The sequence below is a fragment of the Rissa tridactyla genome, chromosome 5 (assembly GCF_028500815.1).
Source record: "Rissa tridactyla isolate bRisTri1 chromosome 5, bRisTri1.patW.cur.20221130, whole genome shotgun sequence".
Lineage (NCBI taxonomy): Eukaryota > Metazoa > Chordata > Aves > Charadriiformes > Laridae > Rissa > Rissa tridactyla.
The window spans coordinates 59,244,228-59,263,029 of NC_071470.1; the positions used below are offsets into that span (position 1 = coordinate 59,244,228).

Sequence of the window (18,802 nt, forward strand, 5' to 3'; positions counted from 1 at the left end):
GGAGGTTTCAGTTACACACGTTCGTAGCGATGATCTCCACGGATCAGATCCTCTTCGTGGCTCCAACAAGAAAGAGTCCCTCCCCGCCTGAGCCTGGAGCAGGAATGCAGGCGTGCCAGAGTAATTATACTTCTGTCTTTTTTTTTTTTAGCACAGACTTCCTGCACAGACCAAAAAAGTAAATAAGTAGCTTAAAACCTGCTGTTAAGATTCCTTGAAATAAGAGGTGAGCTGGTCTCCCACGCAGTCCCTGCCCACTCTGCAGGGAGAGCTGGCCAGGGTTGACAACTCCTGGAGCGGGGAGGTTGTGTTGGTACTCTGATAAACCCAGCTGATAATATATCAAAAGAGAGAGCGCGCTGCCTGTTACAGTCATCAGAGGTGTGGCTTGGCTGTGCCCAAGCAAACATTCCTGCTGGGCAGGGAATCAATGAACCCATGACTAGACGGCTCCGCCTCCTTTCAAAGAGGAAGACTTTGATGATCAAAGCCTGCCTCGTTTTACCAAAGAAAGATGGGGAGGATTTTCAGTTCTGCTTTTTGAGGTGGGAGTGGGAATTTTGGGGTGCTCCCATTCATCAAAGACAGCCTCACAGCAAGTCAAGGGAGTGCAAGTAGCCCAGCTGGTTTGAAGAAAGACAACTCGGATGGTCAGCATGTGAGGAGCTGAGGCAGGTCCCAGTCTGACACAGCTTGCTGATGCATCTTGCCCACATGGTGAGCCTGGCTTGGGACATCCCTGTCTGACAGGATGAAGCAGATGGGGAGAAGGAGCACCCCTGTTCCTGTCCAGGATGCCAGGTCATGTCTGGTGCACGCTGGCAAAGTACTAACACCCACGCAGCTATGCTTTGTGTCCATGAGTTGATGTTTACAACAGAGGTTTCACTGAAAAACTGGGAGCTCTCCTGTCACTTGGGAAGGTGCCAAATGAGAAAACAGAAGTGTGGACCAAAGACCTTGAAACCAACTCTTTTCCTTATCTTATCTGGATAAACGCAGGGAGATCAGGAGGTTGGTTGGCAGCGCTTCTGATGACACAGGAAGGCTGACAGTGATGTATGAAACGCAACACCAGAGCAAGGTGGCTGGGGGTGGCAGGGGCTTTCTGGACAAACTCTTGGGAAATGTTGCTAGCAGGCTACAAGGAAATTAAGCTAGTGGGATTACTTGTGTGCTTCTGCACAAATCCTGAGAGTCTAAGGAACAAGCATGCTAAGACATAGCGCAGTAGGTGGGAGGGAGGGGGTTGGTGGGGCAGTAATGTGGAGGTACAAAGGGCATAGACATGGCAGAAGGACCTGTGCCAGTCCTGTGAAGTGCGAGTACATATTAAATCCTGGAGTCAAATCAATTAACCACCTTACAGGAGAAGGGCTGGATCCCTAGGGACCCAATTGTTGGAAGAAAAGTGTCAGGAGCACCCACCTTCAGCTTCAGGGTGTGACTGCTTGGCTTCTGCCAGATAAAATAACAGAGAAGGGGATGGTAGAGGAGCCAGCAAGCGCAATACTGAAGCTTTCCAATGAGCACACACAGAGCACATTTAATTAGTTGAAATGGGGCAGCACTACAGGGACCTTAATAAAGTCATACTGGCAAGACAATACCTGCTGCATTGGTCCACCTTTTCCCATCTCACCCCCGTGCTGGGATCAGGCAGGCTACCCCAAGCATCCCCCCACTTCTCAACGTGGCTTGCCCTAAAACTGCTAGAGACAGAGCTGGCTGGCGCCCCAGTGCAGTGAAGTCCCCATGCACTTCCAGCGGGGAGAGCTTGAAAGAAGCTTGGAGCAGCTGGAGGAGCTGCAGGCAGGGAGACAAGGACCTCCAGGACCTCAAGGCACAGACAAAGCAGACTATGGTCCCAGCATAGCATTAGCTGCAGCAGAGGCCAAGAGCAGGAGTCCCTGGGAAGGTGCAGTGACCAGGAGTTGAGGATAAGCTTTCTCATTTCTGTTTTATTTCTCTGGTTACTTTATATTTTCCCTATTAAAAATGTTAACTTAATTCCAGAAACATGGAGCTGCTGGTCCAAATCTGTATTGCTTTTGTTTATACAAATGGCTTTCTTGATTTTTTTTTTTTTTTTTTTTAAATAAGTCTTTTGTGGGGAGGTGGTCTCATCTGGGCAATGCTTTCTGAGTATCCCTCATATAGCAGAATTGTTCCAGCGGCCAAAGGATGGCTGGCAGCTGTAGAGAGGCAAGAGCTTTTGGGGGGGAAGGTGGGTGTTGGTGAGCAGTTCCTCGTCCCTTGGGGTACCTGAACTGTCTGTTCAACTGCAAAACTGGGGGACACTGATGGAGATTTTCTGTTTAAGCTTCACTGCCTCCTGCACCTAAGCACTGCCTGAAAGAGAAGCTGTTTGCAAACAGATCAGGGTGTCAGAAAAGCACCTTTAACCAGAAATGGGTCCCTTAAGCTTTTAGTTGTGGTTTTTTAAGATCCATTCATCAAAGGCCAGTATGAAGGACACAAGTTTTGGGGCTTATTTTAGATAAACTAATGTCTTCAGAAGTTACTTGGTGTTGCTCTGATTGTAGGGGACATGACAATCTTTTTGTCTGAGCCCAAGGTGGCTTTTGTTTGGAGGAACCAACAGAATTGCATCCTTTGTGGCTCTGAACCAGTAACTGAAGCGGATGGTAGCTCTGGGCATGGTCTGAGCCTGACGGTCTGGCAGAGATGGCTTCCATGTGCCGACAGAAATTAATATAATGTCTAAAGTTGAAGGGGCTTTTTACAAAAGAGACTTGTTCCATGCAGGGAGGTGAAACACTTTTATTCCCTTCAGGTGAGAAGGTATCTTTTGTGGTTTGTGTGTCCCAAATGCCGAGTGGTTCTGGTAAACAAAGGGCACTCAATCTCTTGTCCAGGGGGGAAAAAGGCCAGCCAGCTGGTCAGGCTCTGTCTTCTGCCTCAGGATCAGCAGAATTACTTTTTCCCTAGAAACTCTTCAGGACAGTCGCAGTTTACTAGCCAGAGGGGCGCTTGGAAAAGAGGACAGCCAAAAGTCATCCTGTAAGGATGTCCTTGCTACAGCTGAGCAGAGGCTGTGTGTGGCTTTGGCTGGCAGGAGTGGCTGGAAGTGCAGACCATGAGCTTGAGTCCTGCACCCTGCCTCTTCATACAGCGGTGAGCAGCTTGAATCCACCTCACCATCACGTCAGCCCCCCTCCTCCTCACCCCTTGGCTGCACACGAGGTATTGGACATGGCCCAGAGTGGTTTATATTGCAGAGTGAAAATTTGCAGTGAGCATAGCCGCAGGGCTTAAGCAGTACTTCTTTCTCCGTCTTTCCCAGTACCTCCTCTTGGTGCTTTAGGTGCCCTTCCTCACTCTGTCTGCGATGCGTTTCTGTCTTTGAAGGTTCCTTCTTGTATCTTCTCTATCCAGCCTGACTCCTTCTGCCTGACTGGGTTATCTGTTTCTCTCAAAGCACTTGGGAGACAGAGACCGTTTGTAATGATTGCGAGTCTTTTCCTTAGTTAAATTAGGCTTCCTGGGACATGATGCAAGAGAAGCCATCAGCAGAATGCATGCAGCACGTCCACGCTACTCTTGCTTCTCAGGAGTGGGAATGACTTTGCTACGGCATTTACTTAGGAGGACATGATGTGCTCTGCCAAACGCAGTGGTGACAAACTGGTCCCTCTTTCCACGCCTAGGGGTACAGTGTGTTGGCACAGTGGAAGGGCACTCAGCAAACGAGTTTTTCGGTATTGATGCAGTTTTGCAGGGTTGGATCTTCTTGTAAAGTTGGTTGTAAGAGGAAATGTATAATGCTGTGTCCCAAAGGACACACCCTTTAAAGCACCAGCTATTTTAACACTGGGAAATCACGTAAGCATTTTGAGAGGTTTGCAGTATTTCTTTTTTAGCAGTCACTTCATTAAAGATCTTAGGAGCTGGAAGTCTTTGTAATATCAGTCATATGCTGTTCCCAAAATTTGAATGAAAGCTGTATTACCGACACTTGGCCAGAAGTGGTTTTGCTGGTGCTGTTCCAGCTGTAATTAGTATATTTGCAGTTCAAACTTAGGGAAGCCAAGGACTGCAGTAATAGCAGTGGGACCTCTGAGTAGGTAACTTGTAGGAAAACTCTGGTAGCGGTCTTGTTGAACTTTCTACTGCTATTATTTTTCCCATGGGAGTGATAGATAGGAGCTGGTTTTGTGGAGAAATAGGAGACGAGAGTAGCCAAAAATAGCAAAAATTAAGTGGGGGGAGGTGGGAAGCCAAAACAGGGCTTTTGGGGTTCTACGACTCTTATATAAGATAGTTGACTTCAAAGCCGTAAGGGGAAATGCAATTCAAAGGTTAAATGACCCTTCAAAAAGCAAGGTCATGCAGCACTTAAATCGCCTGCTGGAGAGCAGCCTTTCCTATGTGCTCCTGTAAATCATCCACCATGAACGGGGGAAACGTGCGTCCATGAATACACATAAAAGCACAATGGCTCTGAGAAGAGCTGGCATGAGTTCCTGCCCACATGTGCAGTGGGTGACGCCTCAGCCACCGACAGGCTCATGGGACACCCCCACCTGGCATCCTAGTCCTGGTCCTCATCAGCAATGCTGCCAGCGGAGGGAAGGAAAATAATAGACAAACATACATAGAAAGGCATTTGATACGATTTACACCAATAAATCAAATAGAAGCGTGGACGAGAAGCTCAACATGAGCCGTCAGTGTGCACTAGCAGCCCAGAAAGCCAATCGTATCCTGGGCTGCATCAGGAGAAGCGTGGCCAGCAGGTCGAGGGAGGTGATCCTCCCCCTCTACTCCACTCTCGTGAGACCCCACCTGGAGTACTGCGTCCAGTTATTTGTGTCAGCAGCTGCACCAGCAAGGTTACTACCAAAATATCCTTCTGGGCTTTTTACAGCCTTTGTTGTTTGGTGGTTTGTTTGTTTTGTTGTTGTTTTTTTTTTTAAATCCTCATCCTGTTCTAAATAGGGGAGTGATTCATTCCTCTCTTTCTGTTTAATTTTACTTCAGCCTACTCTTTTCTGTTTCAGACGGAAGGAAAACTCCTGGTTCGGTCATAACAGAAGGAAAATATGACTGTATAAGCTTGGCCCTCGGAAGACAGAACCAGACCTGTTTGTACCTTATTTAGCATAAATGGTTTCTGTGTAAAGCTGGCATATAACACTTGAAAGAACAAAACCAATGAAGTCACCACAACATGAACTGCCTTAAAATTACCTATAGCTGAAGTGACTCGCCCTATAGGTCCCTGATTTTGCTGGAGGGGGCAGCGGCTATCTTATAGGAGGCACAAATGGATGGAGATGGCAATAAGGAAAAATAATTTGCTACAGCAGCAGTTACTGAACACAGTTTGAGGCCACGTGGTTCTACTTTCAAGAAAAAGGTTTCTCCCCTGCTAGAGCTAAGTACAAGTACTTCTTCATCTAGACATAGTGAGAATCATCTTCCTCTGTCAAAATTACTGAGGGAATTACCAATGAAAAGGTCAGTGTGGTGAAAAAGGGGAGGGCTTCTATAGGTTAACACACAGGATCAGCTACCTGACCAAACACAGCCGCTATGAGAAAGGAATTTTTCTAACCATGATGCCTAATTTAGTCTGTCTGCAGGTTTTGAACAACCTTGGGCAATAAGCTTTGGGGTTTTTTTTAAACGCAAACGGCAATATTTATATTGGCTAATTGCACTGGATGGCTTTGCCAGGGGAAAGACTGTTCTTGCAAGTGGGAAGGAAGGTATTATAAGTAGCACCAGGCACAAAAACGCCATTTACATTTTTCACGTAGCTATTCACTCTTCTAAACCCAGAGTTGTTTTGCACCGATGTAGTTTTGCCACTGAAAGCCACAGGGCAAATGAGAAGCATTGGGCCAGGAGCAGCCCTGAGCCTCTCAGCCCTGGCGAGCGCAAGGGCTGAGCTGGTGGGACCCGGGGCCATCCCAGCACTTCAGTGGGGGCTGCCCTGGGGGGAGGAGTGTACCCTGGCGACTCTGATCCGGTCCCAAACCTCTCTGATTTCAGAAATTACTTGCTGCTAATGCATTGCTTGGGCATCGGGAAACGCAGGGTAAAACACAAGTCGTGTGTTGATACAAATTCTGTGAGGAGAAGGAAGTACATTTAATTATTGCCTATAACTGTAAACTGCTTTTAAAACTACATGCAGTTACTAAATTGTGTCTGCTACTAAGGGGAACAAATTACTTACGTGAAGGTGAGGTACCGATGAGGCAGGGATCTGGTTCTGTGTCATCCCCCAGGGGACTCTGGGGGGGAAAAAAAGGGAATATTGGGAGAGAGAAATTGTCGTGAGAGGCAGGTGATGGGGTGGAGGGGGCTGTGTTAGATGACAGGGGCAAGGCAGAAGGTGTTCTGGAGGAACAGAGAGATGGAAATCAGTTTTCTCCTGCCAATAAAGCATGTTACATGCCTGTAGATCTCCCCTCTCTCTTGGCCCATGTGTGACACCCCTCCTTTGCCAGGATTTGGCGCTCGATGCGCAGCCCTGATTGCTGTTGAAAGTGCCAGGCGGGAGGGGTTTGTCCTGCCGGCAGCCACTCCGGAAAAGAGCCGGGGAGCTCCAGCACCAGGAGGAGGGAGCCCCGGGGCAGGAGGGGTCACCGGCTGCCCTGGGAGAACCCCAGCCCCACCGGGTCCCCTTCTCCCCCAGGGGACACCTTCCCCCGGAACAGCCCAGGGATGAGCCCCCCCCGCCCCCACCTCCGCCCCACCAGGAGCTGGGCCCAGGAGCCGCTGGCGTGGTGGAGCTGAGGCTGATTCCACGGTGGAAATCGGGAGCTGCCGGGGACCCCCAGCCCCCAAGGCCGAGCTGCAGCTGCTGCCCCCCGAGGGGTGACCCCAGAGGGTCGGTGCCAAAACCTGCCGGGAAAGTCACCGGGCCCCGGCGGGTCACCTGTGGCGGACCACGCATGGGGGGCAGAGGAAGCCAAACCACTCGCCCGCGGCGACCGGCGCGGCCGGTGCCGGCAACGCAGCGACCGCAACCAGGAAACCCGGCGGGCAGCAGCCAGCGCGGCGCCGGCCCAGGGACACTCGGCTGGGGGAGCCGAGACCCGGGGGGGGTCCGGACCCCAGAGAGGGCGGGCGCAGCCCCACACCGCCCGTGGGGAGGTTCCGGGCTCGGACCCGAGCTTCAGGCAGCAGCTAACGGGCAGCGGCCGGCGGCCCGCTTCCGCACCGGCGCCAGCGAGCCGGGGGAGAAGGGTGGGAACGGCCCCGCTTTGCCCCATTTTGCCCCGGTCTCCGCCGTTCCCCTCGCCCGGCCCCGTCCCGGGACCCCGAGGCCGCCCGGGTGGAGGCGGCGTCGCCCCCGGTTCCCCCCCGCCGGCAGCGGCCGCCCCGCGCCGGGACCCCGAGATCCGCGGTGGAGCCGCCCCGGAGGAGCCCCGGGGAGACGGGACACCCGGGCCCGCCGCGGCCGCAGACGGTGCCCGGCACAGCGGCGCCCTCGCCCCGGCCCCGGCCCGCAGCACGCCCGGGGGGCGCCGGTGCCCGCTCGGCCCCGGGCGGAGAGACGCGGCGGCGGCGGCGGCTCCGGGAGCAGCCGTGGAGGGGAAGCGGCCCCAGCACGGGCCCCGGGCCGCCCGGAGACGGGCCCCGGGTCCGGCTGGGCTGCTCCGGCCCCGGCCCCGCTGCCGCCGCCGCGGCGCTTCCCCCGCCCGTCCCGCGGCGGCGGCGCCCCCTGGCGGCCGCGGGGAGGCACCACAGCCCCTCGGTACCGGCGCCGGTGTCACCACCGTGGCGCGACCCTCCGGGTCCCGTCTGTCACTTCCCTCCTGCCCTCAGCCCGCCCCGCTACTGCTCTCCTCGCCGCGCCACTTGCCCCGGGCCTGCCCGCGACACGGACCCGTCTGCCCGTCCCTTGTCCGTGACCGCTCGGAGTCGAGGAGGTCCCGGGCGCTCCGCCGATGCCTCCCCCAGGGGGTGTCCGCCCAAACCCGCCCCACGCTTCGTCTCTTGGCCCTTTAAACCTGCCCCCGTCCTCCGCGCCCCTAGGCCGAGCCGGCGTTCGTTAACCATTACCGGGGAGGTTAACGGGGAGGGGCGGGCGGAGGTGCCGAGACTCCCGGGGCCGCCAGCGCCGCCGACCAGCGTCCGCAGGGCACGGGCAGGTACGGCCGGCGGCGGGGATGGGGCGGGGGCTCCCAAACCCCGCGGCTCCCGCGAAGGAGGCTGAGGCAGGGGGAGAAGCGCGGCCGGGCGGGAGGGGAGGCGACGCCGGGCTGCGCTCCCGGGGGGCCCCTCACGGCCGGGGCTTCGCGCTCGGCCGGCACCCAGGGGGCGGCGGCGGCGTCCCGCCGGGGAGCGGGGCATCCCCTCGCCGGCACCGGCGGCACCTCCGCCGGGCGCCAGTCGGGGTGGACGCGGCCCGACGGGCGCCGCCCCAGCGACGGTCCCGCCACAGGATCCAGCCGTTCCCGAGGTCGCGGCGGCCGCCGGCAGGGAGGAGAGCCAGCGCGGAGGGCACCCCTCGTCGGCCATGGGGGTGGGAGACGTGGTGAGGGAGGAGCTCGGCAGCCTCCACGGCATCCCCCTCTACAAGTCCTTCGTGGAGGGCTGGCCGCAGGTGGAGGCTTTCCAAGCCCGGCCGGATGACCTGCTCGTCGCCACCTACCCCAAATCGGGTGAGTGGCCCCGGGGAAGGGCGCAGGGGGGACGGGGGCGGGGGGCGCCAGCCATTGCAACGCCGTCCCTGTGCTGCAGGCACGACGTGGCTCAGTGAGATCCTGGACATGATCTACCACGACGGCGATGTGGAGAAGTGCCGGCGGGATGCCATCTTCAACCGGGTGCCCTTCCTGGAAATGAAGGCCCAGGGGGTGCTGAGCGGTGAGACCCAAGCCCCGCTGCCCCCCTGGGCTGGGTGGGGAGGTGGCTGAGCTGGGGTGGGGGTGAGGGTGCTGGGGCTCACACTGCTAAGCCCCCTGTCCCACAGGCGTCGAGCTGCTGGAGAAAACTCCATCCCCGCGGCTGGTGAAAACCCATCTCCCCGTCCAGCTTCTCCCGACCTCCTTCCGGGACAAGAACTGCAAGGTAACGCCGTGGGTGCCCCCCCTGCCTCTCTCCCTATCTGGGTGGCAGGGAGGAGGTGCCACTCTGCACCCCCCAACCACATCCTCGGCTGTCCCCAGGTCATCTACATGGCTCGCAACCCCAAGGATGTTGTCATCTCCTACTACTACTTCTACCAGATGGCCAAGATGCACCCTGACCCTGGCACACTGGGAGAGTTCCTGGAGGCCTTCATGGCTGGCAAAGGTGGGGGGCTGAGCCCCAGGGTGCCCACCCCAAAATGCTGGTGGGGAGGGCATCCTCCGACACCCCGCTTTTCATCTCACCCTTTGATCGCATCCCACAGTGGCCTACGGGTCCTGGTATGAGCACGTGCGGGGCTGGTGGGAGAAGAAGCAGGAGAAGCAGCTCCTCTACCTCTTCTATGAGGACATGAAGAAGGTGAGGGTGGGATGGAGGGGAGGGCTCCCCGGTTGCCCCCCCCCCAGCCTTTTGAGCAGCCTCCCCATGTCAGCCATCCTGCAGGACCCACGGCGGGAGTTGCAGAAGATCCTGCGGTTCCTGGGTAAGGAGGCACCAGAGGGAATGGTGGAGAGCATCCTCCACCACACCTCCTTCCAGGAGATGAAGAAGAACCCCGCCGCCAACTACGAGACCATGCCCACTGCTCTGATGGATCACAGCCTCTCCCCCTTCCTCCGGAAAGGTAGGGTTCGGCAAGCATTGGAGGGTTTGGGAGGGGTGTCCTCAGGCTATATTGCAGCCCCCATCCGTAGCTGCAAATATCTCAGGGGTGTCAGGATTTGCCCCACTTGCTTTCTCACCCCCAGGGATCTCTGGGGACTGGAAGAACCACTTCACTGTAGCCCAGAATGAGCGCTTTGACCAGCACTACTGGGAGCACATGGCGGGCTCCGACCTCTGCTTCCAGATGGAGGTGTGAGGAGCTCATCTCCCTTCCCAGGGGGGCTCCACTTTTCCCTTCTCTCCCAGCAGGGAGGGTGGGTCTGGATGGAGCATCCTCATGACGATTCACTTTACCCCCTGCAATAAATTGGGATAACCAGAGAGTGAGCCATTGCCTGTGGGGAAAGGTGGGGAGAGGCTGAACCCCCCGAATCCTGGGCAGCAGCCGGGGACAACCCTACGCTCAGTGGGCAGAAGGGTAGTTGAGGGCATGGTAGATTTTTAGCCAGTGATCAGGCATCATTGGGGGCGGGCATCCTCCCAAAAACCACTGCTGTCCCCCAACACCTTGGGTGACCCCAGCCCCATCCTACCGAGGTGCCTGGAGGAAGGAAAGATTGGTCAAGAGTGGAAAAGCCCCAAAGCGCTGGCGAATCTGCTGCCCTCAGCTCTTGTGTGCGCCGGAGCTTTCGTGCCTCTGGGTTGTGGCAAGTTTCTTGACAGAGCGGGCGGTGGCAGGGCTCGCCCCAGGCTTCGGGGCCCAGCCTGAGCTCGTCAGCCCACGGTTTGCACTTCCCTGCCTGGCCTATTACCACACTTGCCAACATTGCTATCCTTGCCAGATGGGGAACTCCCCCTGCAACCTCCAACCCGGCTGCGCTGAGCTCTTTCTCGAGGATGGCTGGAACGAACCAGTCCCTGTCCCACTGCGGGCACGGGTTTGCTTTGGAGCCCCAAATTCCCCTGTTACACCCTATCTCGAGCCTGTTCTTGAGTTTCCAAAATTGCAGCTCCTGGGGTTGTTTCATTCCCAAAGTGATGCAACTGGGATTCGACTCCTGAAGAGGAGCAGCAGCACTATGAGGGGAACTCTCCCACAGGAATAAATCCTTTCCACGCATTTAAATGCTGATGGAGATCCCTGCGCTTCCCCAGCTCCTGGCTTCGCTTGCGGGGTTTGCACACACAGCCAATTTTGCTGGCATGTGGACGGATGGATGGGGCAGGGAGGAGGCATGTCCCTGCCTGCAAAACACCTGACACAGCACCTCCCGCCTCACCAGGCCAAATCAGGGACGTTTTTCTCGAGGCTGCAAACAGTCGAGCTGCTCCCCCTGCCCTGCTGACATCACTCCTGCCCTCCAGCTCCCTCCCGGCTCACATTTGCCCATGAGAAGCAGATAAGGAGGAGCATTTCACCACCACCGGCGTCTTTAAACCCTTGTCGCAGAAGCACGGTATCAGCTGCGCTCGTGCTTTGCAACCCTGCAAACTTTGGACCTGTATTTGAGTGCATCAAGGGTGTTGGGAGGGGGGTGACCAAAGCCTGACCCCCACATCCCACCAGCGAGCCCCGTGCCAGTGCGAGGAGCTGGGGACGTCCGCGGGGGTGACCCCCGGATCGGGGCAGGGTGATGTTCAAACCCCCCGGGACGTGGGTTGCGATTTCCTCCCTGCGTTTTCCTTCGTGGGCGGAGGGGAAGGCGGTGATTTCGCGCACCGTCAACTCTTACCCCCCCCCCCCCCATGTGTTTACCGAGGGTCTGCTGAGCACGGCACAGCTCATCACAGGCGCCTGGGGACCGTCCCCGGGGGGCTGCGTCCCCATCCCCGCTTTCCCCTTCCCCGCAGCGCCGGGACCATGTCGCTCCGTGTCCCTTCCCTCTGGACGCCCCCCCGGCGTCCCGCAGCCCCAGGCGCCTCCCCGCGCCTCCATCTTCCACGCGGGGCAGGGAAATAACAAATCCCGCCCCCGCAAGCTGCGGGCGAAGCTCTGCCTCCTCCCTGCCAGGGCGCCAGAGGAAGAGGAAGGTACCGGGGAGACCCCGGCCGGGTTCGGGGGCGCCCCGGCCTCGCAAGCCGGGGGGGGGTGGCTGCGCGGGGGGCTCGGGGGTGGTCCTGGGAGGGGTGTCTGGGTGTCCCCGCAAGCCCCTGGGAGACGGAGGCGAGCCGCAAAGCCGCTCTCCCAAAATTAAAGGGTGGCGGGGGAGGTTTCGCAGCCCCACGCTCGAGCGGTTCCGTCCCGGCCGGCGGGGTGGAAAGGTTTCCCGGGGGGAGTCCTGCCTCCCCCGCTCCCCCCTCCTTCAAACCCTCCCATAGCTGCCCCCCGCCCCTGCGGGAATTTTGGGGGCGGGCTGGGGGTGCAGGGAGCATGGAGGGGCACAGCCGGCCCTGGGGGGCTGAGGGCGGCGCAGGCAGGGGGCAGCTGCCCGTTCCAAGCTGGCAGCGCTGTTTCTGGGGTGCAAAAGCTCGCAGGGGCTTTGCTGGCTGGGGTTTCAGGCTGCTTTCTGACACACACCCCCCACCCCTGGCTATTTTTTCCCCCGGGTGGCACCCCGAGCCCGCCCCCAAAATTCCTGCAGGAGGCAGGTGTTACCTCTCGGGATGGCAGCAAAGCCGGAGACGGTTTCCTTCCCGTGGCCGGAGTAGCTGGGCTCAGCAGGGATTCTGGGGACTCTGGGGGATGAGGTGGCCCCGTGATGCTCCCTGGTGCCAGCCAGCCAACCCCCCCCCCCCGCGTCCCCATCCCCAGCAGGATGGCCGATCCAGACACCTACCTGCGGCAGCCTTGGCGCATGGTGCACGACATCCCCATGGTCAGCGCCTTCTCCCACAACTGGGAGTGGATTGACAACTTCCAGAGCCGCCCCGACGACATCGTGGTGGTCACCTTCCCCAAATCTGGTGAGTGTCCCCGGGCACTGGAGAGGGGCTGTGCTCAGGAAGGGAAGCACCAGCCTGCGTCTCCCCCGGCTGGGACTGGGGGGGATGCTGAAAGGCAACGCCGGTCAACAGCGCCCTCAGGTACCCAGGATGGGGCTCCGGTGCGAATGGCATCAACTGGACACCCAACTTCTCCTCGCCGGGCACCACCTGGGTCAGCGAGATCGTGGACATGATCCTGAAAGGTGGCAACCCCGAGAAGTGCAAGCGGGACATTATCAGCAACAGGGTGCCCATGCTGGAGTTTGCTGCCCATGGGAAGATGCCGGCAGGTAGTGGGGTGGCAGGGGGTAGCGGGGGGCAGGGTGTGCTGGATGGGGAACTGGCTTTGTTTTGGGAGGGAGGCACCTGCCAGCAATGGGAGCATTCCTGGGGGCAATCTCCCTTGCAGGCACAGAGCAGCTGGAGGCCATGGCATCCCCTCGCATCATCAAGACCCACATCCCAGCTCACATCTTGCCTAAATCCTTCTGGGAAAACCGCTTCAAGGCAACAGGCCGGAGGGGACACACCTGGAGGGACCCAGCAGAGATAAGGTGGAGACTTGCCCCACCGGGACCTTGCAAGTCCCCACATGTCACCAAGCTCTCTGCAGATGATCTACGTGGGGCGCAACGCCAAGGATGTGGCCGTCTCCTTCTACCATTTTGACCTGATGAATCAGTTCCACCCGCACCCTGGGACATGGGCCCAGTACCTGGAGGAGTTCATGGCTGGCAGAGGTGGGACAGGGGCACCCACAGGTGCATGTGGGGTTCCTGTGGTGGGGTGCTGTTACCCACAGATGCCCTCCTGGCTGCTCTACCCACACAGTGGCATATGGCTCCTGGTACAACCATGTCAAGGACTACTGGGAGCGGAGGAAGGACCACCCCATCCTCTACCTCTTCTATGAGGACTTGAAGGAGGTGATGGATTGGGGTGGATGCTGGTATGGGGTTTGGGGGGGGGGTGGCAGGAGGGGTGATCATCACCCTGTGTCCTGCAGGACCTCCGCCGGGAAATTGCCAAGGTGGCCCACTTCCTGGGGCAGGAGCTGCCGGAGGCGATGCTGGATGCCATCACCCGCCACACCTCCTTTGAGGCCATGCGGGACAACCCCACCACCAACTACAGCATGGTGCCCTCCCACTTCATGGACCATGGCATCTCCCCCTTCATGCGCAAAGGTGAGCGGCCCTGGGGGGCTCCTTATGCATGGTCCCACCCGGCCCCCTGCTGAGGCCCATCTTGCCCGGCCCCAGGCACCACCGGTGACTGGAAGAATCACTTCACCGTGGCCCAGAGCGAGTGCTTTGACCAGGACTACGTGCAGAAGATGTCAGACACTGACCTGCGCTTCCGCACCCAGATTTGAGGAGGCACCGCTGGATGCCCCCCAAATCCACCCTGTGCCGACGGCACTGCTGCCGCCACACTGGGGGGGGCTCCTTCCCCTCTCCTGGGACTGCTGGAGAGAAATAAAATGTTCTCCCTAATCCCACCAGGGGATGCTCACTGCCCTGTGCCTGCGCTCACCCTGGGGCCACTGGCCTCTCTTCGGGCTGGGGACAAGCCTGTGCCACCCTATGTCCCCTCAGCCATCGTGGCGTGGGGATTGCTGCCAGCAGCTCGTGGGATCACAGAGGATTTTGCCAAAACTGTGTGTAGGGAAGGTGCCAGCTGAGCGCGGGGAGCAAGAATTGGCCTCCCCGTCCCCATGTAGGGGGACACGGGCTGGGACCTGTGGGTGGGGAGTGGGGCCTGTGGGGCCGGAGATGTCCACCACGGCCCCCCGGGGAGGTCAGTGGCTGCTGGCTTCTCCCCATGCTCGCTCCTCCCTCCCGGCAGCCGCAGCGCTGGCAAACATCGCTGCCCTCGGCCGCCCGCCCTCTTCACTTCTCCGCCCTGTAAAAACAGCTGCCGGGCCCCACGTCTCCCTGTCCTGGCCGTCACCCTCCGCCTCCTCGCAGAGCAGCACGGCGTTAGGTGAGCGGGTGCCCTGGGGCGCCCTGTGGGTGCCCTGCCCGTGCTCAGCCGCTCGGGGACGCGTGCCGTGGGGTCCAAGGTGGTGGGTTTGGGGTACTATGGGGTGCAGCCAGCACCCCTAAAACTCCCTCTGGGCTGGGGGCTGCTGCGATAACCCCAGGGACCCGGTTCCCTGCTCACCTGGGGTGCTGAGGCACGGGGAGAGCTGTCACGCCCGGGTGACGCCGGCACCCCACGGGCACCTCCAGCCCTTGCTGGGGCACGGGGTGGGCTCCTGCCCCCACAGACGGGAACCTCGTCCCCAAAGGTGGGGGTAGCGGCAGGGCTGTGGTGACCTCTGGCTCCTGCGCTAGCGGTGTCACTGCCACTCCCCAGGCAGGCACGTTGCCAGGTGTCCGCAATGACCTGACCAGTGGCCACCCTGGGAGGGTGAGGCCCCCCCCCCCCCCCCCACTGGCCACCTTCCCGACGCGTCCCTGTTGTCAGCAGGATGACTGATCCAGACACCTACCTGCGGCAGCCCTGCCGCATGGTGCACGGCGTCCCCATGGTCAACGCCTTCGCCCACGACTGGGAGCGGGTTGACACCTTCCAGAGCCGCCCCGAGGACATTGTGGTGGTCACCTTCCCCAAATCTGGTGAGTGTCCCCAAGCCCACCAGACGTGGCGGTGCTGGGTGGGCAGGCGTGTTTTATGGCTGGGACCTGCTGCCTGGGGTCGCAACACATTTGGGGCTGTCCGACAGAGCCGTGCGGGATTTCCCTTTGCCCCCACAGCATCCGGTCAAGGTCCAGGGGGGTGTTGGTGCTGAGCCCCACCAATGCTGCACTGGGCCCCCCCCCGGTGGCTTCTTTCTCCAGGCACCACCTGGGTCACCGAGATTGTGGACATGATCCTACACGGCGGTGATACCGAGAAGTGCAAGCGGGACATTATCAGCAACAGGGTGCCCATGCTGGAGTTCGCTGCGCCTGGGCAGATGACAGCAGGTAGTGGGACATGGGGGCTTGGCCACCGGCCCCTCTCCAGGGACTGAGCCCAAGGGGACTCTGCCAAGGGCCCACTAGGGATGTGCTTTGGGGTCCCTCAGGGACAGACCTGCTGGCCACCATGCCCTCTCCCCGCGTGGTGAAGACCCACCTGCCCGCACATATCCTGCCCAAATCCTTCTGGGAAAACCGCTGCAAGGTAACCCCCAACCCTACTCTCTGCCCCGGGAGGCATTGCAGCCCCCCTGTTCCCCTGGGGCGGGACCCCCTCCTGCTCCCTCCAGCATCCTAAGTGGTGTTGGGCCTGGATCATCTCCCCTCTTGGGGGTTCTGGACCTGCCCCTCGTACCCCATGGCCCCTCTGCAGATGATCTACGTGGGGCGCAACGCCAAGGATGTGGCCGTCTCCTTCTACCACTTTGACCTGATGAACAAGTTCGAGCCGCACCCTGGGACATGGGCCCAGTACCTGGAGGAGTTCATGGCTGGCAGAGGTGGGACAGGGGCATCCCGGGGTGGGGAAGATGTGTCACCTCATACCCCTCCCCCAGCTCTCCCACTGACAATCCCCGTGGCCGCTCTGTCCATGCAGTGGCATATGGCTCCTGGTATGACCATGTCAAGGACTACTGGGAGCGGAGGAAGGACCACCCCATCCTCTATCTCTTCTATGAGGACTTGAAGGAGGTGATGGATTGGGGTGGATGCTGGTATGGGGTCTGGGGTGGTGGCAGGAGGGTTGAACATCACCCTGTGTCCTGCAGGACCTCCGCCGGGAGATTGCCAAGATGGCCCACTTCCTGGGGCAGGAGCTGCCGGAGGCGACGCTGGATGCCATCACCCGCCACACCTCCTTTGAGGCCATGCGGGACAACCCCACCACCAACTACAGCATGGTGCCCTCCCGCTTCATGGACCAGAGCATCTCCCCCTTCATGCGCAAAGGTGAGTGGCCCTGGGGGGCTCCCAGCACATGGTCCCCCCCAGCCCCCTGCTGAGGCCCATCTTGCCCGGCCCCAGGCACCACCGGTGACTGGAAGAATCACTTCACCGTGGCCCAGAGCAAGCGCTTTGACCAGGACTACGCGCAGAAGATGTCAGACACTGACCTGCGCTTCCGCACCCAGATTTGAGATGGGACCATCGCCTTCCCCCCAACCCACCCCCACCAGTCCTGCTCCCTGGCAGCAGCTCCAGCACCACCCCGGTCTGCCCGCATCTCACTGGCTCCCCCACACCAGAGAGACTTTTGCAAAACTGGAGAGTTGTATTTCTGCATTTTCCTCACAAATTTGCACCCGTGTGGAAGTTACTGCATTGCTGCAGAGCATTGTGGACCTCACCCCACCGTGCATCACCCCAGCCCCGCATTGCCCACCCAGGACGTGTGTAGGATATGCCTGTGCGGCTTTATGTGGAGGAATAAAAAAGCCAGTACGTGGTGCAGAGGCGTTTCCAGCACGTGACGAATAAAAGTTGCTAGCAGCTTCTGCGTGTGCATCTCTACCAGCGCTCACACGGGGTGCCGCACCCACCATCTCCTACCTCAGAAACCCCCCTGCTGATGTCACCCTTTAGCGGGGGAGAGGACAGGACAGGGCACTGTGATCATGCCATGCTTCCCCCTCGCTGCTGGGGCCACGTAGGAGAGATGAGGTGAGCAGGATGGGGAGGGACAAAATCAGCCCCAGGGTGACTGGGAGATGGCCGCAGCCTGGGGATCTTGGGACCAATCCTTCCACCCAGGAGTAATGAAGCTGGAAGCAAAAGGAGGATTTTGCCAGTTGCTTTCGTGCCGTCCTTCTCCCAGGAACCTGGAAGCTGTTATGCTGTCCCAGTCTCCCCACAACCACATTGCCCATCAGGGATGGCCCCAGGGGGTAAGAGCAAAGGGTCTCCTCAGCCGCTCCCCCTCTCACCGTGGCCGGAAAAAACACAGCTAAAGGGCGCACTGCAGCACCATGGCACACGGAATCATAGACTTGCCTAGGTTGGAAGGGACCTTTAAGATCATTGAGTCCATCCATCAGCTGACAAAAACCAGTGACAAAACCACCACTAAACCATGTCCCTCAGCACCACGTCTGCCCGGCTTTTAAATACCTCCAGTGATGGCAATTCCAGCACTCCCCTGGGCAGCCTGTTCCAATGCTTGATAACCCTCTCGGTGAAGAAATTTTTCCTAATATCCATCCTAAATCTCCCTTGTTGCAACTTGAGGCCATTTTCTCTTGTCCTATCACTTGTTCCTTGGGAGAAGAGACCACCCCCACCTCTCTACAGCCTCCTCTCAGGCAGTTGTAGAGAGCAATAAGGTCTCTCCTCAGCCTCCTTTTCTCCAGGCTGAACACCCTCAGCTCCCTCAGCCACTTTCTCAGAGGACTTGTTCTCCAGACCCCTCACCAGCTTCGTTGCCCTTCTCTGGACACACTCCAGCACCCCAATGTCTTTCTTGTAGTGAGGCAATCAAAACTGAACACAGTATTCGAGGTGGGGCCTAGATGGGTCTCGAACAGCATTGCTAAAAGCTGGTGCTTTTAAAATAGCTGGTTTTATGTCACGATCATTTAACTAAAGGAAAATACAAGTTGGATGGTTGTCGGGTCCCAATACCTCAGATGCTGTCCCCTCCTGCCCACGTTCATCATCCTCTCTTCTGTTTGGTATATGTGCAAGACAAACTTGCCTGCAACCTGGAGGAAACATTCATTGCTTGCAGGCGCTGAGCCTCTCTGAAAATGCAATTTCCTTCTCAGGAGTGGATGAAACAGGCCATGAGATTAAAAAAAATGGCCAGGTTGCACCCAGACACAACCCAGTGCTGAAACAGGGGCTATTGCATGTGAAACAAACATCATTCAGCAAAATCCTTGGAGTTTGGCCATTAGGTACCGCAAACCCAACAAAAATGGGGTGGGGTGGGCATCGCAGCAGAGATACATCTTACCTGCAGGATGTGTGGGTAGAAAACAAGGAGAAAAAGAGAAGATATGGAACTGTGATCCCTTCTTGGAAGAAATGTTATTTTAAGTCATAATAAAATAATTGCAAATGGTTTCTGTTTCTGCCTCCGATGCCGTGTGCTTTTGTGAGTTGTACGATGTGGTTTGTGTATTGCGTGACTGTAGTGATTTCTTACAGAAGGACGCAGCAGGCGCTGAACCTCGCTGTCCCCTCTTACC

General features: G+C 58.4%; 2 protein-coding genes across 4 annotated transcripts; both read left to right on the top strand.

The window, feature by feature from the left end:
• Nucleotides 1-7,823: 7,823 nt before the first annotated feature.
• On the top strand, nucleotides 7,824-14,292 carry LOC128910207 (uncharacterized). The gene is made up of 15 exons (XM_054203162.1): nucleotides 7,824-8,132; nucleotides 8,426-8,645; nucleotides 8,725-8,850; nucleotides 8,957-9,054; nucleotides 9,153-9,279; nucleotides 9,380-9,474; nucleotides 9,559-9,739; nucleotides 9,864-9,972; nucleotides 12,476-12,602; nucleotides 12,719-12,935; nucleotides 13,055-13,152; nucleotides 13,259-13,385; nucleotides 13,477-13,571; nucleotides 13,652-13,832; nucleotides 13,908-14,292. The coding sequence occupies exons 2-15, from the start codon at nucleotides 8,501-8,503 to the stop codon at nucleotides 14,018-14,020; spliced, it is 1,839 nt and encodes a 612-aa protein (XP_054059137.1). The 5' UTR covers nucleotides 7,824-8,132; nucleotides 8,426-8,500; the 3' UTR covers nucleotides 14,021-14,292.
• On the top strand, nucleotides 13,699-18,802 carry LOC128910385 (sulfotransferase 1B1-like). 3 transcript variants are annotated; one of them, XM_054203524.1, is made up of 8 exons: nucleotides 13,699-13,832; nucleotides 15,121-15,269; nucleotides 15,492-15,620; nucleotides 15,722-15,819; nucleotides 15,988-16,114; nucleotides 16,213-16,307; nucleotides 16,385-16,565; nucleotides 16,641-18,802. In XM_054203524.1, the coding sequence occupies exons 2-8, from the start codon at nucleotides 15,122-15,124 to the stop codon at nucleotides 16,751-16,753; spliced, it is 891 nt and encodes a 296-aa protein (XP_054059499.1). In that variant the 5' UTR covers nucleotides 13,699-13,832; nucleotide 15,121; the 3' UTR covers nucleotides 16,754-18,802. The 3 variants fall into 3 exon arrangements, with proteins under 3 accessions (XP_054059499.1, XP_054059498.1, XP_054059497.1); XM_054203523.1 differs by lacking the exon at nucleotides 13,699-13,832 and adding an exon at nucleotides 14,431-14,631 and having other exon boundaries at nucleotides 15,118-15,269; XM_054203522.1 differs by lacking the exon at nucleotides 13,699-13,832 and adding an exon at nucleotides 14,431-14,631.

Excerpts from the sequence above, each read along its gene's own strand:
- LOC128910207 (XM_054203162.1), top strand. The coding sequence starts at position 8,501 with ATGGGGGTGGGAGACGTGGTGAGGGAGGAGCTCGGCAGCCTCCACGGC. Across the intron at positions 13,572-13,651 it reads TCTATGAGGACTTGAAGGAG|GACCTCCGCCGGGAAATTGC; the intron begins GTGATGGATTGG and ends TGTGTCCTGCAG. Across the intron at positions 13,833-13,907 it reads CTCCCCCTTCATGCGCAAAG|GCACCACCGGTGACTGGAAG; the intron begins GTGAGCGGCCCT and ends GCCCGGCCCCAG.
- LOC128910385 (XM_054203524.1), top strand. The coding sequence starts at position 15,122 with ATGACTGATCCAGACACCTACCTGCGGCAGCCCTGCCGCATGGTGCAC. Across the intron at positions 15,820-15,987 it reads TCTGGGAAAACCGCTGCAAG|ATGATCTACGTGGGGCGCAA; the intron begins GTAACCCCCAAC and ends GCCCCTCTGCAG. Across the intron at positions 16,308-16,384 it reads TCTATGAGGACTTGAAGGAG|GACCTCCGCCGGGAGATTGC; the intron begins GTGATGGATTGG and ends TGTGTCCTGCAG.